Source organism: Chelonoidis abingdonii, chromosome 2 (genome assembly GCF_003597395.2).
Source record: "Chelonoidis abingdonii isolate Lonesome George chromosome 2, CheloAbing_2.0, whole genome shotgun sequence".
In the NCBI taxonomy this organism is placed as follows: Eukaryota; Metazoa; Chordata; order Testudines; family Testudinidae; genus Chelonoidis; species Chelonoidis abingdonii.
Window position 1 is genome coordinate 182,052,904 of NC_133770.1, and position 27,545 is coordinate 182,080,448.

Consider the following 27,545-nt stretch of genomic DNA (forward strand, 5'->3'; position numbering starts at 1 on the left):
CACCTCAGCTGTTTTGCATGGATCTTTTAATGTAAAGTAGCTCTAAAGCCAGCTTAACTAGGCAGTACACTCAATCTTCTTTGTGCTAGACTGGTATACCAGTGAACTTGCCCTTACAATTTAATTTTTCAGGTTGATAATATATAGCTTCAAATCATTAAAAATATTGCATGGTAACATATTCTTTGGGTTTCTTGTTTAGTATTCATGAATGATATTGTAAACATTTTTTTAAAAAAGAAATTTTAAGACCAAAAACTACATTAAAATAGATTACTCTTAAAAGAAATCCAAACACATTAATGAATGGAAATGCACAGTTAAGGCATCCAAGCAACCTTAAGTCTTTCCTGTTATACTCTGAGGGGGATAGAATGCCTTTAAAATCAATTTAATCTAATCTAGGATTTTAGACACTAAAATACCTTCATCGTAATTGTATGCTTATTGCCGTGTCATCACTTTACAGATGTTTGGATCAGAATCCAAAATTTTCAACTAGGCCCCATTTCTAACTAAGGGACTGTATATTTTACAACATTCTTTAATACTCTGCTGTTACAGTTGTTTGTAATATCTAGTGATCTAATTAATTGTGAAAATATACTACACGGGGAACTCCCAGGTTACTCAATGACAAAATACCTTGAAATATAAAACTATAGAGTAAGCCATGTTCTTCCCTCTCCTGGTAGGATAATCTAAGAGGGCTTTTTCCTTCCTCAGGATGGTGAAGCTCAATAATATCATACTGTAAAGATAAGTGGTACTATATCTCAGTCCAGTGGCCAGGGCACTAGCCTGGTTGAGGGAGACCGGCTTCAATTCCTTCCTTTGCCACTGACTTCCTGGGTGTCTTTGGGCAAGTCACTTAATGCCTCCGTTCCCCATATCCCCTGTAAAATGAGGATAGCAGTACTGCACTACTTCACAGAAGTGTTGTAAGAATAAACGGATTAAAGATTGTGAGGTGCTCAGATACTACAATAATGGAGGCCATATAAGTATCACAGAAGGATCCCAAAAGCCAGTGTTTCCAACAGAAATAATGTTGAATGGCATACTGTACCACAGCAAAACACGTTTTGGTTTTACCATATGTTATTACATGATAAAAGCAACAATTAACTTTCAGCAATATTTTGATCTTATTCAGTAATGTGGAAGACCACATTAGCATGTAGCAATACTGGGCTTGCTAACAATCTGTTAAAGGTTTTTGTTTATACTATCTACACTTATTTAGCTACGGTTATTGCACTTTCTTTTCCTTGCATTTAAAATGGAGCCAAATAGGTTTCAAAGATATTAATCATATGGCCAGTGCCAGTTCAACGGATTTTGCTACCCTAGGCGAAGTGAAAAATGTCTGCCTCTTCTAGAATAAAGTTACTCAAAACCTGAATAGTCATAAAACATGTTGCTGCTCCTAAAGCTTGACTGCCCTAGGCAACTGCCTGTTCTGTCTCTCTTCTAGACCAGACCCTGGACATAACTGCAAAAGAACACAGGAGCCCTGTAAATACACACACACATGTATTCACAAGCCTCATATGAAGAGAAAAATGACAAGGCCAGCCCTGAATTTGTGGGACACCTACCCTAAAAAGCAGCAGGTATGCACAGCATGTAAAGGTTGGGAAGATAATGATTCAGTGCAGTCACTGGATGTTAAATAAATATTGTCAAACTAAGTAAAGCAAAAGTAAGCCTGAGAGTTTGGAGTCAAGCAGCCTCCTCGCTCTTGCTCTGCTGTTCTTATTGGAGATGCAGAAACATATTATATTTTGGATGCATTTCCTGGGTTCGCTATTTCTAATAAAACTAAAGCCAACATTTTTCAACCTGAGTGCTAGCATTACAAAACTACATCTCTATTTTAGCACCCAAATCCCTCTACCACATACATTTGCATTGGATGTTCAGCATTTTTGACAATCAAGTCACATATTTATGTGCTTAAATATGGATTTAAGTGACTAACTTTGGGCATTCGAGTTGGAATATTTTCTATGATTCACCTCTGTCCAGAGAGGCAGCCTAAAGACTATGCACCATTAAAATCTCATTTAAATACATATAATCTTGAATTATAAATGTCTTGGGTGAGATCTTGCCTCTCCCCACTACATTCAATGGGAATTTTACTTTCAACTTCAATGCATGCAAGATCAGCTACTTCCATATATTATAGCAAAACAAGTTTTATGACATATATATGCACAGCTCAGATTTTTGAATAAAAAGGTTTAGTTATTTACCTTGATATTCCAACATTTTATTCTCTTCATCTAGAAGTTTCATCAGTTCACCATAGAGAATTTTCTCATCTAAATTCATAGGCACTTAAAAAGAAAAAGTGCAAATCAGGTTTTCCACCAGCTGTTTTTTGTACTGAGATGTAAGGAATTTAAACATGCTCTTCTGACCTTCTAAAATTAATTGTAGATAAGTGATTGCTATGAAATTTATCACAACTTGGTATTAAGTCATGAAAAATAGTCCTATCTTACAACTAAATTATGGAACAATTTGTAAAGAATATCCTTATTTTATATCCTAATTTATATTAATCTCCTACACACACACATACACACACACACATTGTTTTTTCCTTATTTGAGGTAACAATCTATTTGTAATGTTTTATGTATTTTTATCAAATATAAGCTTCATTCTGTTTGACTTTTGAATAAAAGTAAAAATAACCTCAATGTTTTCAATATTCTTTGGTTCTTGGATCTATAGTAGGTAATTTAACATAGCTGTACATTTTAATAGCATGCTGTAAGGATAGCATGAATCTGAAAATCTCCTGAGTATTTACAGCTCCCCATGAAACTGGGTTCTGTCACCAACCTATCATTTAAGTAGAAAATTGGCCATGGAAGCTTCTTCCCCCAGAATATTAGCCAAAATGTTTTTTCCCCAATATTTGTCCAGTTCTATGGTAATTTCAGGGTTAACTCCAGTGTAACCAATATCATAATTAAAGAATTGTGGCCTCAGTTTTCAAAAGTGACTAATGGTTTAGGGTATCCAGTTTGAGATTCATTAAATGGGCCTGATTTTCAGAGGGTGAGTTTTCTTTAAGATGTCAATCTGGGCACCCAAAAATGGAGGCATCCCAAAATCATTAGTCACTTTTGAAAATGTAGGCTGATACCTTTTGAAATTCTGGCACCTCCTCCTGAAAAAGAATGGAACATCTGTTGTTTTTGTTTGGTTTTGAGGGAATTATCAACTCTAATAAATCTAAAGCACAAACTTTGTTTGTCACATAGCAAAAAGATATTTGTTAATAACTTATCTTTACAGGATAACATTTAAAAATATTATGACACAGCTGTCATAAATAGATAGCTAAGGGTTAATGTTTCTTTCACCTGTAAAGGGTTAACAAAGGGAACCAAACACCTGACCAGAGGACCAATCAGGAATTTTACCTTTGAACTTGTGTAGGCCAATGAGGTTCAAGGGCCATTACAGTGGTGAAGCAACAATGGGGGGGTTTATTTTTTTTTTTTACACCCTCTCCAGGAACTAACATTCTGGACTTTGTAAGCACCTACAAAACACCCTCCGACACTCTTTAGCCCTTGCTAGAGAAAACCTAAAGGTACTCAGGAAGAGCAAAAGGCCTGGATGATAAACATACCAGACCGTCCTTCAGAGAGGAGACTAGGTTATGGTCTTGAGACGCACAGGCCATTAAGATGGAAGCTCATGGGAAGGCCATTCACGGTCCAAGAGCGCCCGGGAGCTGTTAACTACTCATAGCATTTCCCAATTCCTCACAAACCCCAAAGTGTACCATGTTATTCTCTCAGCCTTTATTCTAGAGACTTACAGGTTTGTCAGTTTACAGTCGGGAGGAGATGATGCTGAGTGGCCCGACGTGTCTACTACACACGGGAAAAACGGTGGCGTGGAGAGGTGAACCTCTCAACCACACTGGACGTCGCAGCGGCAACAAATCAAGGAGCTGTGCACTAGTTCGCCCCAATTGTTCTCAAGCCACTCCAGGACGGACTGACAGGCATACCCCATGACAAGGTAATGCTCACCCATTAGAACCCCCTACCGGTGTCTTCCTCACTCAGACTGCTTAGAACGGGAGATCCAGAACATGCTACAGATGGGTATAATTCTGCTCATCTACCAGTGCATGGGCATCTCCAGTGGTTCTGGTACCCAAACCAAGATGGGGAAATACGCTTTGCGTGGACTACGTAAGCTAAATGCGGTAACTCTCCGGAAACTATCCAATAGCCAACCACCGATGAGCTATTGGAGAAGTTGGGACGTGCGCAGTTCTCCTACAATAGACTAACCAAGGGTATGGCAAGTACGCTAGATGAACCTGCCAAGGAAAGGTCAGCATTCGCACCCATGCGGGGGTGATGAATTTAATGTACTTCCTTTCGGCCTGCGAATGCACCCGCCACCTTCCAGAGCTGGTAGATGGTCTGCTAGCAGGACTGGGAGAATATGCATTGCCTACCTCGATGATGTGGCCATTTTTTCAGACTCCTGGCCCAGAACACCTAGTACACTGGAAAGGTCTTTGAGCATATCGGCAGGCAGGACTAACTGTTTAAGGCCAAAAGTGCAAATCGGCCAAAACAGAGTGACTTACCTGGGCACCAGGTGGGACGAGAACCATAACCCCTACAGGCCAAAGGTGGATGCCTATCCAAAGTGGCTTCCCAAAGTCCAAAGAAACAGGTCCATCCTCTAGCTGGCCGGGTACTACAGGCGATTTGTACCACACTACAGCCAAATGCTGCGCCACTGCCGACCTCGACCAAAAGACAAGCCAAATACAGTTAAGTGGACTGATGGATATCAGGAGCCTACAAACTCATGTCTGACCCTGTGCGAAGGCCCCAGACTTTGACAAACACCATTCCTATACCACCGCTGCATCTGAAGCGTGGTATAGGAGCATTCTCATGCAGGAAGGACCGATCACAACTCATCTGTCGTGTTTCTCAGCAAGAAACTAATCTGAGAGGGAAGCCACTGGTCAGTCCAGTGAAAAGGAATGCTAGCCATGTGTACACTCTGGAAAAGCTACGCCCATATGTTTGGGACGGCAGTTCCAGCTACAAACTGACCAATAGCTGCGCTAAAGGGCTTCAAACAGCCAAAAGGGACAAACAAAACTCTTCGTTGGAGTTTAGCCTCCAAAGATTTTGATTTTGAAATTCAACACATTTCAGAGCTTCTAACAAAGTAGCTGATGCACTCTCCCGTGAGAGTTTCCCGGAAACACTGGTTAAAACTTGTCCTTAAGATATAGAGTCTTGTAGTTTACAGACTTGGTAGTATATGTAAGGTGCATGTGTTTTTATTAATCTGTTTAGTTTAAAGCTCTAGGAAGAAATCACCGCCAGTAAGTTTCCCACTGTCTGTGATTGGGGGCGTGTCATAAATAGATAGCTAGGGTTAATGTTTCTTTCACCTGTAAAGGGGTTAACAAAGGGAACAAACACCTGACAAGAGGACCATCAGGAAACTGGATTTTTCAAAATCAGGGGGGAATTTTTGGGGTCTGAGTCTCTTTTTCTGTCTCTCAGCTATGAGAAGGCTTTCATACTCAAATCTTCTGTTTCCAATTGTATAGTAAGGTAGAAAACAATATAGGCGTTTTATGTGTTTGGTTGCATTTACATGTGTGTAACTTGCTGAATGTTAAATTGTATCTCTTTGAATAAGGTTGTTTATTCATTTTTTCTTTTAAGCAATTGATCCTGTAGTATTGTCATCTTGTACAGAAAATTTTGATGTCTTTTTTTCTTTCTTTTTTATATAAAGTTTCTTTTTAAGACTTGTTTGAGTTTTCTCTCTGGGTAGGCTAAAGAACGAACGGAGGGATTCTCTTTGTGTTAGATCCTAGGAGGGTAAAGCTCTGCAGCACGCAGGGAATGTGGGAGGAGGAGCAGATAGAAAATTTCTGTTTCCTTGTATCTGGGGTTTTTCTTTGTGAATAGAGGAGACATGTTGCTTCTTGGTATTGTGATGTAAAGAGATTGCATCAGTACTCTCAGGTTAGCCCAGAGAGGAAAGTCTCGGTGGGAGAGAGAGGGGGAAGGGAAGTGGGTTATTTCCCTTTGTTGTGAGACTCAGAGTCTCTGAGTCTTGGGGTCCCTCCAAGGAAAGTTTGGGGGACCAGAGCAAGGCAAGCGCTGTAATTCCTGCCTGGTGGCAACGAGATAAGATCCAAGCTGGTAATTAAGCTTGGAGGTTCATGCTAGGCACCCACATTTTGGACGCTAAGATCCAGATTTGGGAAAGAGGCTTATGATAACAGCTACCTGAAACTTACATTTAACTTTGAATAATATTGCTAGTGACAGAAGATTCACATATGGTCAGTTGATATGTCTTGGTCTCAGACTGTCTTTGTCACAGAATGAGTGATACTCTAAAGTGGGTTTTGAACCTGATACAACAATGCATGCCTTTATCTCTCCACAATGACCAATTGCTGGGTGAAAACAGGCATTGAGTAAGTAAGTCTTCCTCTGTCAGTATACAACCAATCCAAAATGAAAATTCCAAACACTAGTTCGCATTCTCTTCTCACTTATCTGCTTAGATGTAACTCCATTGACTTCAGTGGAATTACTCTTTACACCTGTGCAAGTGAGAACAAAATCAGGCCCAGAGTCTCTTTGGTACCGCAGGTGACAACAGGTTACTGAAATGCACAATCTCAAGCTAAACTACTGTGGACCTCAGAACAGCATTGAGGGTTCAAAGATGGAGTCCACATACATAATAGCGTATGCATATCGTTCTAGACCCTATTCATTTTCTTTTGAGTTACTGCTTCTAAAGAGCCTAGGGGATTTAGTAGAGAATTATATCCCTGCTACAGAATTCTATAGAAGGCTAAAAAAAAATTAATAGAAAATATATTGCCTTATTAAACGTTATAGGTTAAGAGAAATTTCTATAGAGCTCTATCACATTTCTACAGAACCATATTGATTTTCTCCCTATAGTACTTCAGTATAAGGGAAATCAAACAAACTTCCGCTGAAATTGCCAGGTTTTGCTTCAGAGATGCTGTGGCATATTTGGGCTTACAAGAAGCTAAAATGCACATAAGTGAGTAGGGAGAGCAAAAGTCCTTTTTTCAGAGGATGACTAGAGCAACAAAAGGTATGCCAAAAGCCAAGTAGTAAACTGGTCAAGCAATAGCTGATTGCTGATAAAGGAAAGGAGGGCCACAGACATATTTACTTCTGTAATGTACAGCCACAACATACATATGATTATGAATCATTTGTCTAAAAGAAATACCCTCACCCATCCTATGGCCTAGCATTCCTCTAGGCAATGATATCAGGTAAAAAGAATAAAGTAAAGTCCTTATAGCATTATAACTGTTCTGCAAATCTCAGTAGAACCAATCTGAGGCTGGCTACTGTTGCTAACATGCCTCTAATAAATTGGGCTTTCACATGGCCTTTGAGTGACAGTCCTGCCAGGGAAAACAAAGAGAAATTCAAAAGGACAGCCATTTAGACATGTTCTCTTAGATACAGACTGACCTAATATGTTAATGTCAACAGAAAGAAAAACAATTGGATGGACTCTCTAAGGGCTTTCATCTGCTCCAGACAAACTCCCGAGGGAACATTTAGGATTCAACTTATATAGCTTGTCCTCCCTAATATGGGCCTGAGTATAGGGACATATATTGTCCTGACAATAATTTGATTAAGGTGGAGCTTTGACACCACCATTAGATCTTTGTGTGTTTTTATATCTGTCTGTATATACACACGCATCCACAAATACATAAAATCCACTTTCCTCTCTCTGAAAATAAAGCAGATCATGGCTTTTGAAGCTCATTTATTAAATGAGTCAAAGCCACTGTCATCAAGAATAAATCCTTCCTCATGAGAAACTTCAGCTTACAGAAATCATGCAGGTTATATTCCTAAGGATCACTTTGATATCCCATGACATTATGGGCTTTTGGTTAGATGCAATATCCTTGATAAACCTAATGGTACAGGATTAGGTGACAATCATCTTACTTCTCACTGATTCATAAAAAAAATCAAATTACAGCCCTAATGAACCTAACACATGGCAGAACTTATGATTTCTCTCAGTAGTGTACCCATCAAAAGCTTCTGCCTTCAAGACTCAACACTTTATATGAAAAAGTAAGAGTCTCTCATTAACTTCAACAGCGGCCTATTTTAAGATCCTCTATATCTTATGTGGCCACAGATTTTGGGGTCTATGCAGCTCATGCTCTCTATACATTTGACTAGGGCCATAGAGGGGAGTGTGTAGCTAAGCAGCCCATTATCACCACAATAATCATATTTAAGCCCATGAGTTCTTAGACATGTCTATTTTCCACTCCCATTCCAGGCCTTTTTTTATCATGAACTCTTGACAGTGCTACTTCCATCATGTTAACTCTTTATTATATTGATCAGCTTGTCTTCGAGCGATATTCCACAGGGTCTCTCCATGGACACTATTGAATGCTTCTTAAAGTGGATAAAGTTGATTAAGATGGGTTTTGGCCAAACAGTAGTTTTTTCAATGATCTGTCAAAGAGTGAATGTCTGTTCACAACATGATCCACTTGGACAGAATCCAGCATGTTCTTCCTGTAATATTCTATCCACTACCTTCATCTTTCTATTCAACGTAACTGTCACCAATATTTTGCCTGGGATTGACAGCACGCAGGAGTTTATATGGTCATAGTAAGATTTGACATAGGCTAGGACGAGTGGTTCGATATTGTGACTGGAGTTAGATAAGGGTATGTGTTATGCACTGTGACGTTATTGATATAAACTGGGACCATATAGAACATGGTTTGCAACCAAGGTCCTGTAGTGGCACCAAATCTTATGAAAAGGGGGTCATATAAGGTGTCTAAGACCAGGTTACGGGTTGCTGGTTATAATTATGCTGTCTATATGTATGTATCATTTTGTAGTTGAAGTTATGAGTATTGCCACTATACTGTCTGTATTTCAAACTTATGCTCTGCCTCTGGGAAACATCCTAGACAAGTTGGTGTTAGCTCTACCTAGCCTGCTTGATGGCCCATTAAGGAGCATCAGCTACACAACTGACCCATTGAGAGAAGGCAGATACGCCTTGTAACTCAGCAAAGTATGCAGGGACTTGCCCATGTGACTGCAGACTCCATTTTGCTGTAATTTTCCACAGTAAGAACAAAGAAGTGTTCTTACACCTGGAAAACCTGATAAAAAGAGCTAGTGCCTCATCTCCATTTGTCTTCAGTCCTGCTCCTTACCTCTGGAGGAACTCTGCTACAAACTGAAGCTCTGCACAAAGGACTGATGACCCATCCAGCGGGGGATGTTCTCCAGAGACTTGATTTAAACCAGCAGTTTACTGCCATCCTGCTACAAGCCAACTAGAACTTTGCCATTACTGTAGTAATTGATTCCATTTAACCATTCTAGCTCTCATCTCTACCTTTTCCTTATGAATAAACCTTTAGATTTTAGATTCTAGAGGTATGGCAACAGCATGATTTGTGGGTAAGATCTGTATGTGTATATTGCCTGGATCTGGGCTTGATCCTTTGGGATCGAGAGAATCTTTTCTTTTACTGGGGTGTTGGTTTTCTAATCATTCACCCCAGCGATGAGTGGCACTGGTGGTGATACTGGGAGACTGGAGTGTCCTAGAAATTGTTGTGTGACTTGTGGTTTAGTTCAGTGGGGTAAAACCGAAGTCCTTTTTGTCTGGCTGGTTTGGTTTGCCTTAGAGGTGGAAAAACCCCAGCCTAGGACTGTAACTGCCCTGTTTAAGCAATTGGTCCTGAATTGGCACTCTCAGTTGGGTCCCGCCAGAACCACATCGTCACATGCACCAATCCTCCTTGCATTAGCAATAGACTGGGCAAGAACAAGGGCAATAAAAGGCATAATGCATAAAAAGGGGCAGCAGAGATGAATTACACACCCCTGATTTTGCCTTCTAACTGCTTTACTAAGTATGATGTAGAATGGGATGATTGGCCTTACAACGGAGGTAGACCAGGAAGCAGCAAAAAATTGGACTGAAAATAAATGCAGAGAAAACCCAGATTATGAAGATAGGAAACTGGACAATAGATGCAAAGGTGTACATAGATGGAAAATAAATCAAACAGGTAGAAGAGTTCTTGCATGCGGGGAGTATAATGACATTTGGAGGTGGCCATGATAAAAATATCAATATGAAATTAGGAAAAGCAACACATCAGATTTGGAAGAATGAACAACATTTGGTCAAAAAAAGATCTCCACACCAAACTAAAAATCAGATTATACTAAGTGACTGTACTGAAAACACTACTGTATAGAGCAGAGTCGTGGCCAATGATAGTGGCTAACAAAAAGAGATTAGAGGCTGCCTATCACAGAAGGCGGTGAAAGATATTCAACATTTAATGGAAAGACAAAAAACAAACATGAGAGTAAGGAGGCTGACAAAGCTGGACACGATAGCAAATATCATCAAGGAAAGAAGGCTCGGGTGGTTGGGACATGCATGCCAGATGGGAGACATGCTACACAAGCATTGGATTGGGAAAGGAAAGAGAATGCAAGGAAGGCCAAGGAAGAACTGGCAGAAGACAGTGACAGAAGATACTGAATATGCTGCCATTACCTGGGAAGAAATATCACCACTGACTACTCTTTCTTATACCCTCACATAGCTTCCAGTCACTCCGTGCTGGATGCTGGAGTGCAACAACCCTACATTCCCTGCTGTACAAAAGAATTTGCCTTATCCAAAATGAAGTGGGCTAGTGCACACTCCACAGAGCACAACTTTCCTTCTTATTGTTTCACATCCTTAAAAAGCAGAAAAGAAAAAAAACTCAATGTGTTGGAAAAATATTTATATTTGCTGGTTTCCAAAAAGCAAAAACAAACAAACAAAAAACCCTGGGTGTGCTGCATTCTGCTAGGCAAAACACGTTGATTTCAATGACATTTTCACTTGAATGAGGACTTCAGGATCACATCTCCAAAAAAAGATACTGTTTGGTGCTCTATTCTGGATTGGGTATTTTAATTAGACAGAACATTTAGGTTAACAGTTTTCTTGGAATATACTTCTGTATCTCAGTTATATGTTCTATAGCTACAATAAAATACAGAGTAAAGCACACAGTCCCGCTTTTACCTGTCCACTAACTCACTGTCCTTGATCAAAGACTACCTATGCTGCCCATCATGTTCATGGTGGTGAAGACATATAATTTAAACAGTAACCCTCAATATTTAAATGGAATCTGCATATGTGATCTCTGTCACCTCATTTTCATGAATGGAAAAGAATATTTTGACACAAAAATTACATACTTAATTCTGTCTCACCTTCTCCACTGACCTCCATCCCACTCTGCCTTGGGTTTATTTCCTCATCCATCACTGGGTCAAAGTAATTTCTGCTGCATTCATTTCCTGTGGAAAGCACATGAAGTAAGGGTCAGTGATTATTAGAAGCACATGAACCAAAATGTTAATTTTGAAATCGACACCAGCATGCAAAAAGGCATTTTTGCTACTTTATAAGCTTAATTTTTTTTAACAAGTCTTCTAAGCCTACTAGTACTGCAATTATCTTGTGAAAGGTCAGAAAAGGTAATTTTGGAAACAAGTGTACGTCATGTTACTTTTCCTCAGAAAGTAATGAGAAAATTCTCAAATTTCGATCATACAATGATAAAAAAAAATTACCTAAACCAAATTATTCTGGAGACACACTTTATAAGAGAAAGTTACCAAGGCTGTAAAGGAACTTGTGCTTCACAGCTGACCCCTCCGATTTCAACAGTTTTAAATTTCACCACTGAGGTTTCAACGTCTGGTGCACCTTTAATGCTGTAGTCTAGCAGAGAAGTGCTTAATTACAGAGGAGATACTAGAATGCTGCCTCATTAATCTGAACAGCAATTGTATTAAGTTGGGCTAGGTAGCAAAACAAAGATTTGATGGGATAAAAACACTTGTTTAGCTCTTTCCGTCTCAATAGCTGTTTTTATCTGTACTTTAGGAACTAATCGACTTTACAAAACAGAAAGACATACATTAAACTTATCAAATAAATATACAGCATATAGTTGCCACCAGCTGGCAGAACTTCCTATACCATCAGCTTAAAGAATTGTCTCTGAACACGGATGAGTTATACTTCTTCAAAAAGTGTCCTTCATATGGTAAAAGTACCTTACTCTGCAAGCAGTGTCATTGAAATCAATGGCGCTACATGCATACAGTAAATTACTATTCAGAATGAGAAAATATGGTAGAATCTAGTCCCCAAATTGCTTCAGGGTTGTAGAAAGAGGCATAGCACTTTACAGTTTACCGCTATATTCTTGAAAATAAACATATAAGAGGGTAAACAGTTGAAGTCATACACAGGAAAGGGTTAATGCATCTTAGACACACTATAGCAGTCTACAGTATATTTATTTTAGGATCAAAAATAATCCAAGCAGCAGCACTTTTTCCAAGACTAAATGAAACTCTGATATGAAGCTAGGTTTAATTTATATTTCTGGACTGGCACATTTTGACTGTCAGTCTCTGTTTTTTCAATGTAGTAAGTACAAGAACTGAAAATTTGCTTTACCTTGAGGTCTCAATAAAGAAAAAATAAATGAGTTTCATTTTTGTTACTTTATCTGTCAACAACTACTAGGCTGGTATGAATCTTGGCAGTATGTAATCAAAGTCTTATGTACTGCAATAACAGAGCTATTCTACCTTATTCACTGTAATTGTTTTCCTCTAGCACAAAACACTATGATGCTATAGGAACACTCTTTCATATGTTTGTAAAATAATTCTCCTGTGTGTTAAAAAAAAGAAAATGATGATGCATCTCTTTATTCAATTGCTTCATAGCTATAAATGTAAACTACTGGAAAGTATATGTTGCAAACTATACAAAGTGGTACTCTGTTAGCGTATAGGCTTTTACTGGCTATCTGCACAAGGGTCAATTTAGACTACGTGCTGTACAGTAGGGCTCCTGTGTCTAGATTTTTGCAGCTCTGTATTGGACTGAGTAATCTGGGTTTAGGAAGACATGTCACACCATTTGAGGAATGCAGTATTAGAATTTTTTTTGTTCCTTACCCTACTTGTTCTTTCCACTCTTATTATAAAACCCTCTTTGAGAAATGGCATAAACCATTTTGCTCACCAGAAGGGTGGATTCGATCTCTACTCCTGTGTCTGATTACAGACTTTTGGGGAGAAATGAATACTGCACTGGTTGTGGTTGCATAGCTAATGTTTAATTATTCTCTTTGAGCAGCACATCTTTGCGTAACTCTCAGGAGCTACGAACACTTCTGTCAAGAACTCAGTAGAAAGAGATAAAACCATTATGCACTGGTAAAATAAGACAATTGGGCCTGGGCTCTTACCCCTGGTAGAAGCTCTGAGGTTTAGAAATGTATCATATATTTTCTACCTTCATTAGGATATAGAAGTCATTTAGAGGTCAAAAACTTTGGGCTTGATTCACACTCCAGAACCTAGGAGGCAGCTGCCTCAGGGAACAAAAGTGGCATTGTCACCATAGCATTCCCGTGGGCAGTCCTGCAGAGCACCGACTCTAAACTTTGCCAGGGTGCCATTGTAGTCTCCCAGAAGAGGCTGCCCCAAGATGTATCTGATCACTGCATATCCAAGTTACTTGGTCCATCTCTATCTACATTGTGGGCTGGGCCAGCTTGGCCCCTAAGAGGTTAAAGGCAGTTTTAACTGTTGGATACTCATTTCAAGTGAACATTCCTCTGCTGCCAGATTACCACTGAATCTGGTCCACTGACATCATAAGTGGGGCCTATTTATTTTTACTTTTAAAAATAGTAAATTATCAATTTTAGGCAATGTAATGTACTGTCAAAGACATTTTGCTAATAACATGAATTCATGAATGGATTAGCAATCATTCCACATTTGTTTTTGGAAATACATGAAAGTATATAACACATAAATTAACATGTCCACTGAGGAATTCACATTACACTGCTCCACAACCTAAACAGAGTAAAGTAAATGTTAAGACGGTGTTTGCTTGCAGGTATTTCAAACAGCAGTGCAACACTTGATGGTTTCAGCGGGCAAGTTATTGCAAAATATTTTCTTTAGTTTAGAGCTTGGTGACTCCACAACTGCGGAGTTTTACTTAGATTTTGGAGTTTGATCAAACTCAAAATCTCAGCTTGAATATCAGTCTATACTTCAGAGTTTTGCTTTGCTTCATGATACAAACATGATGAACTGTAATTGGCTCATGATTTAGAATCACAGAAGCAAAACTATGAATTGTCACATGAAAGTGGATGATGGCTCACTCGATAAACCAGATCCTCAGCTGGTGTAAATTGGCATAGCTCAGCTAAAATCAGTAGCGGTATGTCCACACTTGCAGAGTTTTTGCGTTGTAAGTTTCACCGGTGATAGAAAAGCACTGGTTTGTGTATTTACTTAATTTTATATGGATATATACCTATCACATAGAACTGGAAGGAACCCCAAAAGGTCATTGTGTCCAGCCCCCTGCCTTCACTAGCAGGACCAAGTACTGATTTTGCCCCAGATCTGTAAGCAGCCCCCTTGAGGATTGAACTCACAGCCTTGGGTTTAGCAGGCCAATGCTCAAACCACTGAGCTATCCCAATTTTTCAGGCATTAGTGAGCATTTGCACTAGCACCACTTCCATCACTGATGAGAGCAGCACTGTAGGGCAGCTATCTCACAGTGCAGCTCTCAATAGGTCTTGTGGGAAGTGGGGGGTGAGTGGAAGGCATTCTGGGTTCCTGCTCAGTGTTCCAACAGCCCAATTACTTCCTTGTTTTTTTGTGGCATTTTTTTTAACAATCCCCACCCCCTACTGTTTGGCTGCTTCTCCTGCCATATCTACAAGCAAAAGAAAGGGGAGTTTCATGCTTCCTGGGGCTCACAGGGGGTGGGGTGGACATCTGTTTACTTGGCATCATAGCATGGGAGATGCTGGCCAGATTGGTCACTTTTGGAACTGTGGATATCCTTTGGAGGCCACTGGTATAACATGTCTTCACTTTCACAACAGCGCAAAAAGAACAGCGGTAAGAGCTATATGCCTTTAGTGAAGATGGTTTTCTTTTTGCAGTGAAACTTCTGAGTTTCACCTCAAAAAGTCATTAACAAGTGTAGACGGTCCCGTGGTTTTAGCACAAAAAAAGGGCTTTAAACGGTATGTGTAGACATAGCCTCAAGTTATCTATTTACACCATCTGAGATGTTCATGCGCTTCAGCAACTTGGTTAGAACACTGAATCTGCATTGCAAAATGAAACCAGAGGAATTTCATATGGTTTCCAGTTTCTTTCAAAATTTCATACCGCTATTTATTTACAGCTGCATAAAAATTGCAACAGTTATAGTCAACCATTAGATGCATTGGCTGAGATTTTCAAAACAGGCTAAGAGATTTAGACACGTTCTCCTTAATGGAAGATGTGCGTCTGACTCACCCAGATGTCTTTGAAAATCTCATCAAAGTTCTTTTTCCACCAACTGTGAATTTTAACTGCTATAGGCTGATTAACTGATTAAGTCAGTTAAAGATTTAAGTGTAAACTGATGAGCGTGGATCCCCCTCAAATCTTCTTACTGCAAGCAAGAGAATACAAGGTAGGTAACAAACCATTCCAAGGTGGAGGCCAGGTTCCACATATTTAATGTCAGTCCCACAGGTCCCCTCAAAAATCTGATCTCTGGAAAGTAGGGTCTTGGCATGACAGTGACCTAATCAGGAATTAATGCTGTTTAATTAATGAAAGAACAGTGGCTAACTGTTAATCCATTACTTAAGCATGAATAAGGCCCCTGATCTGACTAAAGTAACTGAAAGCTGGCTGGATTAAACTGTAAAATACTTATTAGCCCAGATGTCTGGAGTAATTTATCATGAGTCTTGAGATGGCCAGGGAGATGATGTGGCTGACCTCAGATGTACTACTCGCAGGTCTTCCACTCCTAAAAGAGATCTGATGGTGTGTGTGTGTGTTGAGTATGAGCATCCCAGCACAGAGTTAGAACAGGACTGGGACCAGATTATAGGTTGCTCCATTGGGCCTCATATTCTGCAGCTGAGCTGATTGAGCATCTAACTCAATGAAGGACATTGACATCATCAACATTGATGTCACTCAGGAAAAGTCAATGTCCCTGTGGATGACAACTGTGCTGGATTGTCTGAAGATCTGATGCCTCACATTATAACCATGGGACTATCCCAGATGGTTGTCAGCTAACAATATTTAGTTGGACGCAATCTTGCTTGTGTTTTCAGAGTAGTACAGGATGTGGAGAGATGGAGGTAATACCTTTGTCATGAACTGACCTTCATTTTGAGCCAGGCACAACTCTTTGTTCTGACAAGACGACTTATTTCATTAGCTAACAGTTCTCCTTCACTTTCGCACAGCTCTGAACAACAATACTGTGTAACCAATTAATGGGCAGGACATTGCCGTAATTTTTTATCCTTCACAGTGCCTCTTAATATTTTTTCTCTTACAGTTCACCCTCACAGGTCCCCTTAACATACAAGCAGCCTACAAAAAATGTTGTCAGTCTGTCCAGTTGCGACACAAGTTGTGTTTGAAACCTGGTGACATGGCAGCATGTGAAAGAAAGGAGGAGGATTTTTTTTCAACCATTGCATCGATTAAATATTGAGTTAAGGAACTCTTCCAGGTTGTGGACAGTTTGGTGAATCATGACTCTCTCCAGTAAGTAAAGGATGTTATAAGGAGGAGGGGGGGGGGAACTGTTCTTCTTAACCTCTGAGGATAGGACAAGAGGCAGTGGGCTTAAATTTTAGCAACAGAGGTTTAGGTTGGATATTAGAAAAAGCTTCCTGTCAGGATGGTTAAGCACTGGAATAAATTTCCTAAGGAGGTTGTGGAACCCTCCATGATTGGAGATTTTAAAGAGCAGGTTAGACAAACACCTGTCAGGGATGGCCTAGATAATACTTAGTCCTGCCATGACTGCAAGGGACTGGATTAGATGACCTCTCAAGGTCCCTTCCAATTCTATGATTCTATAGTTCTAAGTAGCAGAATTGAGCTTTATCTTTGTGAAGAGTTCTCATTCTACTTTGTAGACACAATCCCTTGGATGTGGCCCATGCATTCACGTTTCCATGTTTGCTGAGCCACTTCCAGATGGGGTCAATCTAAGATCGTCTTAGCCTGAGTTTCAGCCGGTATCTCTCACTGAAATTTTGCAGGTGCTTTGGAGTTCCAAGTTATGATAAATGTACCAGTCTCATGTCCCTTTTACCTATTAAATATAGTGTGGAGATACTAGGTCCATTATTAGATGGGATTGCCAATGCCCCCTTAGGGGAGGCACGTGCTACCTTTCCTTAGAGAATTAATTGTTCAGCCCTTCTTAAGAAGCAAGCTTTTAAGACTGGTAATCTCACTAATCACTCAGGGCTAAATCGACCTGCTGCCAAACTGCCATTTTAGGTGCCTAATTCCAAAATTTAGACCCTCAAAACCCTTGCTCAGCTGCTGCCTAACCAGACAGATGCCTAAATTAACAGTAGAAACATAGACACATAGGGAAAGTCCCCTAAAGTCCTATAAATCTGTTGGTGGGCAAGCAAAAAGCCAGCTAAGTCAAGCTGCTTGGTGCCAACTCATGCCTCAGCCACAGTAGGATTCACAAACTAGGTGTTCCCCGCCTATCTTGCCTACTGGATTGGGCCTCACACAAAACACAACCGGAGGAGCAGGTAGTGCTGTAGCCCTTTACCCAGCATCCCAGTGGTCAGCGCATCCACCTGGGATGTAGAAGATGCGGGTTTAAATCTTGCTTCTCCCTGAGGTACCTTACTCACTGAGCTATAAACTATTCTGTTGTGGATCTCTCTTCGTCTGGGCTGTTCCACTTTATATAAATAATTAAATATTGATTGGCTCTGGGACTAGACCCTGAGTCACACCCCTCCCACAACTGAGTGCCCCAATCACCAGGTTAGAGAGTTATTCTCACTCATCCTTTGGCCTGGTGAATATTTATTTATACCAACTGAAAAGCTTTGCTCTTTTAGGAGAGAGGACTGACCTAGCTTAGGTACCTAACTCTAGGAGAGAGTTCGCGGGTCTGAATCCTGAGTGGAGGGAGGTAATTCCCCCGGACCCACAGATAGGTGCCTAACTCCAAGATACAAGTGCAGATCTGGCCACACCCCTCTCTGCTGCATTTCCTACTGTCTTGTTTAGACAACTCCCCATTCAGTTTGCTGGCTTCTGTGAATCCTATTCTTAGGTACCCAACTGTTGCCATGCATTGTATAGTGAATCTGAGCACCTCTCTCAGGACTGTGAATTTCATTAGACAGCAGCACACCTAAAGTTGGGCATTGTAATGCTGAGCCCAAATTCCCTTTGTGTACCTAGCCCTCAGTCTCTAATCTTCCATTTGAGGGGAAAGTTATAAAAAAAGAAAGTGTCATAGCAATTCTGCTGTACATGAATGGAGGGTCAGGCCCACTGATGTTTTTCTCACATATGCCAGGGACAGAATTTGTCACAACTTAATTCATAGATTATCAGGGTTGGAAGGTACCTCAGGAGATCATCTAGTCCAACCTGCTGCTCAAAGCAGGACCAATCCCCAAATAGCATCCTCAGGGATTAAACTCACAATGCTGGGTTTAGCAGGCAAATGCTCAAACTACTGAGCTATCCCTCCCCCCAATTTAAGTTTTTTTTTTTTTGTTTTTTTTTTGCAGACCTTCAAAATCCCTAACCTAGTACAAATTATCAGGGGGTAGTTGTGCTAGTCTGTATGCACAAAAATAACAATGAGTCCGGTGGCTCCTCATTGTTTTAGTACAAAATATGTTACTTGGTCAATTCCGCATATCCTGCAATTTACACAACTACTTAGGTCTTCATTGAATTTGGCACAATGGAACAAATTCTGATCAAAGTTAATTGTTATAAATCTGGAATCACTTTGCTGAAGTCCATAAAGTTATTCTTAATATACACTAGATTATATCTGATATGTTTTACACAGAATTTCAAAGTAGAATAAGTCATAGGTATGAGAATTCACCTCAAAAAGATTTTTTTAAATAAACTCCTATAATTGAAGACCATTAAAATAGCACCTATAGAGTATTATCTAAAAATATATCTTCTGCGAGGCTATCAGCACTTGGTGATTTTTCCATTTTTTTAATATTTTAGAAAATATCAAATACCTCCTCCATCCCTCATTCACTTTCTTTATCTTTGACAGAAACCTTAGATAGTGAGTAAACCACATTATCAGTCTTAGTATATCTAAGGTTCACAATATAAACATGAGTTGTCAACTTTGAAAGAATATTGGCCAAACAAATGTTCATGAGCATAAATAGAGTGTTTCACTCCATTATTTCTGGAGTGTTTGAAAAATGCTGCACTGTGCTCACAGTATTTGCTTTTTTCCCCATTCGTTTTTGGAAGACTGCCTACATTTGCAACTCTTTAGGCAGAGATACAGCATAATCTGTTTTTATTGGTAATTTGTTTTTCTGAAGGCAACAGAAGGCACTGTGCCAAGGGATGCCAGTGTAAGACCTGCTGGTTCTCCTGGGGAAACACTGGTGGTGGAATACATGCGAAAATCCATACTGATGCTGGTGGAGTTCATTCAGAAACACTGTCAAATAATCCAACATATGTAAGTGGGGAAAATGTATATTGAGCACCTTGGTGACCAAATTTAGTAGTTCACATGATACTTGTGGAAGAACCGCAGAGAAATGGATGAGAATCTTAACAAGCAGCAGACACTACCAGGAAACATTCTATTGCCAGAAGAAATAGATTTGGTCAAGAGAGTTATGCTAAAAATTATAAAAACTCTGGCATCATTTGGAAAGAATATCCTCCAATTGAAAGTTTAACCTATCCTCAGAAGCTCACTTCTATACCTTGCATAAATTTGATTGTAGTTCATTGTACTTAGACAAGTGCCAAAGCATGTCTGTTGTTGAAAGCATACACATTGGGTCCAGTGTTGCACACTAAATTACACTGAGTGCAATTCTGTTGATTTCAAAGGTATTGCACTAGATGTAATTCAGTGTAGAATTTCTTTCATTGACAACCCTGTTCTTCCTAAACATATACTTTTAATATATCATGCCCAGTGTGCAATATTTCAGCATTTCCATTTCTAGACCCAGTTGAAATCAGAAGGTGAAGAGAGGCATGAAACTGAAAATAATATGAGAAAAGTTTTTTTAAAAAGTTATGGCTCAGTTTCAGTTCAGATTTGAGGTCACTTCATATGTGAAATGAAACCATTTTTTCCAGCAGTAATAGCCAGTGTGTCAAATTCCCAATTTCCTCAACTACAAAATTCCAGCATTTGACCATTTGTTATTTGTGTTTACCTTCTTCTTAGTTTGTAATCTATTCTCAAAATTACATTAAATTTTGTTCAAAAAACTTTAGCCTTACAGGGCATGTAAACGTACTGATTTTGACAGATCATAGTTTTTGTTATTAATTTGATATCACAAGTGACTGCTACATGAAGCCCTTATTTTGATGTATATTTCTAGATCTAGATCCAGTCCCATTTCACTTCCATGCTCAATCTTCAAGTTCAGCAACAAAGGAGTATTCCCACCGTTGATAGAGGTTATGTAATATCTCTGCAGTCATAAATGGAAGTTAGACTCCTAAGTCATTCAAATAATGTTGAAAAATTTCACCTGTATTTGCAGCCAAATTCTGACCCCCAGATGTGAAAGTGCAAATCTGCTTGTCTCACTGGAAACTCGTGTTTCCATTTGTACCATGCAGCAAAATTTGATCCTTCACTTTACACCAGCGGTGAAAGTAACTTAAGTGACCTCACAATTTAAATGGCCCAGGGCTCCGGCTGCAGTAGCGGCAGTTTGCAGCCCCGGGGCCTTTAAATCACCACTGGAGCCCCATGGTAGCGGTAACTGTGGCAGCAGCGGGGAGCCCTGGGCCCTTTAAATCACCTCTGGGGCTCCCGGCAGCTGTCACTACCCTGGGGCTTCGGTGGTGAATTAAGAAGGCCGGGGGCTCCAGCAGCAGAGACCAGGAGTCCTGGGCCCTTTAAAGCTCGCGGCCGCTACCCCAGGCTCCCGCAGCAGAGCTGTGGCAGCAATTTAAAGGGCCAGATGCTCAGGCTGCTGCCAGAAGCCCAGGGCCCTTTTAAATTGCCGCCTGGGGAAGCTGCTTCCTGCTGGTATGATCGGCTGTGTACTGGCTCTTGCCAGTATACTGGACCGGACTGGACTGGTTTATCTTCACTTCTGCTTTACACCTACATTAAATCCCAATCCTGTGGTAGACTCTGCATTGGCTGACCTTTACCAAGCCCTATTTATTTAAATGGGGCTCTGCCTATGGGTGATGGCCTACCCGTACGGAGTTCATTGCAGCACTGGGGTCTTTGTTTGTGGTAGCTGTTCAATATTTCATACTGAGAGTGGTGTGCCTAAATGGCATGTTAATCTTTATGTGTGTGTCAACATTTTTTCCTGTTTTTCTTTTTTCCTATACGTAAAATACTTGGGAGCCCTGGATTCAACTCCCTGTTCTAACACAGGCTTCCTATATGACTTCAAGCAAGTGACTAAGTCCTTCTGTGCCTCATTTCCCCATCTGTAAAATAGAGATAATAATACTTCCCTTTCTTCCTGGGTGGTATTAGGAGAAATACGCTAAATATTGTGAGGCACACAGATACTGTGGTAATGGCGCCACATAAGTACGATCACTAGATAGGTAAATTGATTGATAGACATCTTGAAAACAACTCACAATGAGAATGTATTTGATTAGCTGAGCTTCATTCTTCATTTGGCCTTCACCCTAAAGATCTATTTTTTCTTTTCTTTTCTCTCGTTCGCTCTCTAATATTGTTCATTTCTGTAGGGCATGATATGAGATGTTAACAGTGTCTATTCTAGATAAAATGGCAGAATTAGTGCTCATGATTTTAGCAGATAATTTAGTGTTGAAAGCGCTGTGCATTCTGGAGATGATAGGAAACGATAATGGTTTTTGTCACTTGGAAACAATTTTAACTCGAATGACCAACATTTGGGGTCAATGGCCTCTGACCTTAATACGAATGTGCAGTGTAGGAGAGAAAAGCAAAGAGTCTTTCATTTATCTTTTAGATCCTCGGAACAAGTTGCAAGGACCGTCTCAATCTCTGGAGTTGCAAAATCACTACCAAACGGGGCAAGGAGGAAGTAAGCCACCTGTGGTGGGATGCTCAAGACCATACGATCCTAAAGGCTTTGCACAGGCTTCCTGAATTCTGTCACTGGATTAGGGACTCGAATTTGGGTCTCCCATATCCCAAGTGAGTACCCTCACCACCAGGTTTTACAGTCATTCTTTTTAATCTGGCCCAATGACTATTTAATTTTTTAAATATATAAAGTGGAACAATTCTAACAGCAGCGATTGTCAGAGATACCACCTACCCTGAACAGCCAGCAGCCTGGTGGTTAGAGAACTCACCTGGGATAGGGGGTGACTCAAATTCAAATTCCTTTTCCACACCAGACAGAGGGGGTGCCTGAACTCAGCTCTCCCACCTCCCAGATGAGTACGCTAACCATGGAGCTGAAGGGTATCAGGGGGGCACCACCACAGCCACCTGAAAAAAAAATGTTTGAAACTATTTGGCAAATTTGTTTCAAATTCACAAATGGATTCAGGTTGACTGACATATTTTTTCAGCAAATAAACTACTTGTCCAAAAAAATTCATCCAGCTCTATTCCTGAATGCTAAGCTTGGACAAATCACCCTGGCCTCCAGTTTTAAGAGTCCACTGATTTTAGATGCTTCAGCTTCTGATTCCTCAAACTGGTCACCTAAAAAGGAAGCACTCAAAATGAGTGGGTACTGTTGGATATTGTGTACTTAACCTCTCTCTGTCACTTTCCTTATATGTAAACTAGAATAAATCTTACTTAATTACCTCACAGTGGTGTTATGGGATTTAACAGGGCCAAGGATCTGGCTGTTAACTAAGTCCCTGTTGGACTCCTGAGGCATAAAAGAATTTGAAGCCATCCTACGTGAGCAATAAGGGATCTCCCTGGCATGTGGCTGGTGCTATACCACCACTTCCCAGCCTCCCTGACATAGGGATGTGTTGAGACATGCCAGGAGTGGGAAAGAGTGTGCCCAGAGAGCACTGCCCTCCAGCAATCACAGCCAGTGAACAGTCTTTGTGATGCTGTGGGAGGAAATTAAGGCAATCCTAGTAACATTCTATGTTGCACCAGGGGGCAAGTCAGTTTGTGGCTGCCCAGAGGTCATGGGAGAGGGGTGGAAAGACAGTGGAAAGCCACTTCTGCCCTCCCCCCTTCAGCCTTCAGGTGCATTGAGCAGTGCTCTGGAGCACACGTGAGGATCTGGTCCAGTATTTATACTGTGCTTTAAATATCTAATGTGTTAATTTTTCAGTCTTGATTATTTTGTTTAAAAGTATGACTTTGTTAAGGATAATTTAATGCTACGAGCTGGCAGTGAAAGTTGATTCCCAGCTTGCATAGAAATACTCACACTAGCTGGATAAGAGCTCGCAGGAGTATAAACAGTAGTGTAGTTGCAGTAGCATGGGCAGTGACAGTGGAGGCATGGTTTAGCTGGACAGAATATGAATCCCTTGAAAATGTACTCTGCTGCCGCTGCCCGTGCTACCACATCTATACGTCTGTTTATACTCACACTAGCTCTCATAGAAATAGTGCCAATATGACTACATAAGCTGGGACTCACACACCTTACCTCGTAGTGTAGACGTAGCTTAAGTCTAACTGAAGGACAATGAGACTTAGACTTCAAAGTGCCTAAATCACTTTTGCAAATGGGACTTAGGCCCCTACAATCTGGTCTGCACACAGATTTTGTATTGGTATAACTATATTGGTTAGGGTGGTGATTAGTTTTACCGGTATTTCCATGGTGTGGGTGCAGGCATAGCAGGATACAAGTGCACTTCATGTATGTGAATAAGCTATTCTGGTATAAACACTTTTATACCAGTATAACTGCATCCACACTGAGTGGGTATATTGCTTGAACTATACCAGTCCAGTTAAAGTTGTAAACTTTTATGAATCGACAAGGCCTACCCAAGTCATTTAGGCACTTTTGAAAATTTTACCCATCATCACCATTTTGTTTCAGAATACCCTTTATGGAAGAACAGAGCAATATGAAAACTGCTTAAAATATGATGCTACAGATGTTGGTCAAGTAAATTGTATTACCAAGGAATGGAGAGAGGGATGCAAAAAAAAACCCCAACATTTTTTAATTTGACCTCAACTTAATTGTCACTTTATTATTATCTACTGACCTTAACGTTCCTGGTTTTTGTTTTTAATCCTGCCCCAGTATCAGCATATTGTTATTTTAACCCTTAACTTTTTCCTTTTTCTGTTATTTTTATATTTATTTGACCTACGCCTAGCTGCCATGTTTTCCTTTCCTAATTTATCCTTTTTGTTGTGCTATTTTTAACCCATGCCTAGTTTCTCTCTCAGGATTTCTGTTTTACAGTGTATATATGGGCATTTGTATATATCTAAGTACCTTTTGCTCTTGATGCAGGCTGAATGAGGATTCAAAAAGTAACCTAAAACAGTAGGAAAATATTAGGATAGCAATTTTTGGCAAGATGGTTTACAGTATTTTCAGATATCACCATATGAACTGTACTTAGGTGCTTCGTCCCCACACTGCCAGATGTCAAAAGTGCAGAATTCAAGTTGTATCTGGAGAGTAGGAATAATACTACATTCTGCAATGTTAATTGGTTATGAATTTATAATATATTTCCCTTCCTCTCGTTTGTGTAGGGACCATAGGAAAAACTGGCAGCACCCCATTTCATCTTGGAATAATGGTCCAACACCAAACTAATTTAAGAACATCTAGGCATAAGAGGCTAGACTGAGACATTTAAGTACCAACCTACTATAAGCGCTGCTGAGCTGCACTCACCTAGGGGAGCAACTTTGTGGAGTGCAACTCCCTCTAGTAGCTGGAGCATTGGAGCCACAGACCTGCCTCCTTCCTAACTATCAGGCACCCCCAGGGGATTTGGGGCAGAGAAGACCTGTTCTCTGCAAGATGCAGAGTCTTCAATTCTCACTGGCCTTTATGTGGGCTACACAAGGGAAAGGAAGGCTTCTTACCGTCTGTGCAACCATACACAGCCATGTTAAGGCCAAGGAGAATATAGGAGCTGGATTTAGCAAAGGATCAGAGGGATTTGCGGGCTCTCAGTACCTCAAACACCAAAAGAACATGGCTAAGATTTTAAAAAATGAGCATCTAAAGTTATTCTCTGCAGTTCCTATTTAGGCACCTAAATAAGTGGCCTGATATGCAGAGGCGCTGAGCATGCAGAAGTCACTGCTGTTGACTTCAATGGGAACTGCTGGGTGCTTGGCACTATTGATAATCAAGTCACTTATTTAGGTACCTAAATATGGACTTGGGTCCTACACTTGCACATTACTTATGCATGTACATAGACCCATTGAAGCCAGTGGGACCACTTACATGAGGAAAGTTAAGTATCTGCATAAGTGTTTGTAGAATAACACTTCACAGCCTAACTTTAGGGGCACCTGTTTTTTAAAAGCTTGGCCTAAAATTATTCCCACATATTTTAGGAGATCAATTGAAGTTCTTCTGAAAGTCTTTTATTGTTAAGAAAACAAACACTCTTATGGTAATATTTATAATAGTAATAATTCAAAATAATACAACAGCAAAGGTTGCTCAAAATTTTCAAGTTTAAATCTGTAGTAAGAAAGCTGACTGCAGCGAAGATGACTATGGCTTGGTGTATGTTACTTAACTGAAAGCTAAAGGGTTCTTTCAAAGGTAATAACGATACTATGCCCTAAATAAACTGAGGCTGAAAGCCAAGGCGTTTATTATAATTTATAATAAAAGCCAAGGCATTTATTATAATGTCTGGTGATAGTTTTTGAGATCTAGTGGGGCTTAAAAAAAAAAAGATGTTTGTTGATTGAGAGCATATGGATGGTGAGGGCATTAGTGGATCAGGGACTTACATAATGTTTGTTTAAAACTATTCTAATGCTTGAGAGTCAATAACTGTGCAACATCTCTGCTCTTTGGCTGAGATGATTCCATTTCAGCATCATATAAATTAACAGGAAACTATTTTCACAATAGCTGGGGAAGTAGTTTCTTCTGCTGGCAGAGAGCATCATGCAACTTTGTCCCGTCATCAGGACTTATGTAGGCATGAAGATAGGAGAGTAGATCTCTAAATATTTAGACATCAAATGTTTTCAGCAATATTTTGAATTTTATATCCCAGGCTTTCAAGGGAGCCTGTTTGGATATGTTAGGATGGAATGTCTGGTGTAGGCCATGGAATGCACAGGTTAGATCAGGAACACAACTACTGTCACTCAGTTTGAGGATAATCAAGACTGAAGTCTCACCTCTTGGTTCAGCATGGGCTTGCAGCCTGAGTTTTTGTTGGTGAGCTGCAAGGGTGCTATCTAGCTTGTCATGTCTAATAACTTTCTCTTCTGAAGTCTGATATGCTGAAAGATCTGTGCTGCTGATGTTAAAAGCTGGATTTTCAATGCCTTCTGTTGCTGCTCTCTCTTCTTTTACTATAGAAAACAAGGAGGTCAGAAGAGCACATTATACCAAAGTGTATTTCAATGACAAGCAGAAAATTCCTTCTAGTAATTCCTTTGCTGAAAGACTCAAGTGTATCATCCTCAAATGTCGCCAAAACAGAATTAGGTTAAAATTAACTCTAAAAAAAAGAATAAATGATTAAAATAATTACAAATTGCACCCTGACAAGCAAGAGCAAAATTTCGCCCACAGCCATTTGTCTGTAATTAGTTAATTAATCCTTACACAAATTATGAGCAATAACTCATCAAGCAAGGCTCACCCATCAGAAATTCAGCCGACTTGGATTTCTTCTGCTTAGTTTGCTTCAGAGCCTTCTGCTGGAACTTCTGGAGGGAAATTGTTAAATGAATAAATTAGCTAAAGAACGAAGATCATCCTTTATGATCCACAACTAACACAGTATTTTAAATAAGGGATGGCATTGAAATGTCATTTAATTTACATCTCTGCTAACGGGATCAAACATTAATTGAACAACAGAAGTGGAAGAATTAAATAAAATTGGAGAAGAAAAGATAAAACAAATGCCAAATGAAGGTCACATTAAAATACTTTGTTTTTTGCCATTTTTAATTAATGCAAAGAAACCTCAGTAAAGGAAGAGCTAGAAAACTCATCTTTAGAGTATGCATTCAGCACAACGGCTCTGCTTCACTTTCAGAAACTAGAGGCTGCATTTAGAAAAGTTTGGTTATGCGGTGTATTTTAAGGTAGCCCTCCTCTTGTCCTTCTC

The 27,545-nt window shown here is 40.0% G+C and overlaps 1 protein-coding gene across 1 annotated transcript in view; it reads right to left on the minus strand.

Moving 5' to 3' along the window:
* Positions 1-27,144, minus strand: part of LOC116816208 (uncharacterized) — a gene marked incomplete at its 5' end in the record, with an annotated part of 265,924 nt that extends 238,780 nt beyond the window's left edge. Inside the window, 4 exons of the mRNA XM_075062012.1 lie at positions 2,262-2,345; positions 11,382-11,483; positions 26,602-26,778; positions 27,072-27,144. Coding sequence (XP_074918113.1) covers positions 2,262-2,345; positions 11,382-11,483; positions 26,602-26,778; positions 27,072-27,144 — 436 coding nt within the window. The remainder of the gene's footprint in view (positions 1-2,261; positions 2,346-11,381; positions 11,484-26,601; positions 26,779-27,071) is intronic.
* Positions 27,145-27,545: the final 401 nt, after the last annotated feature.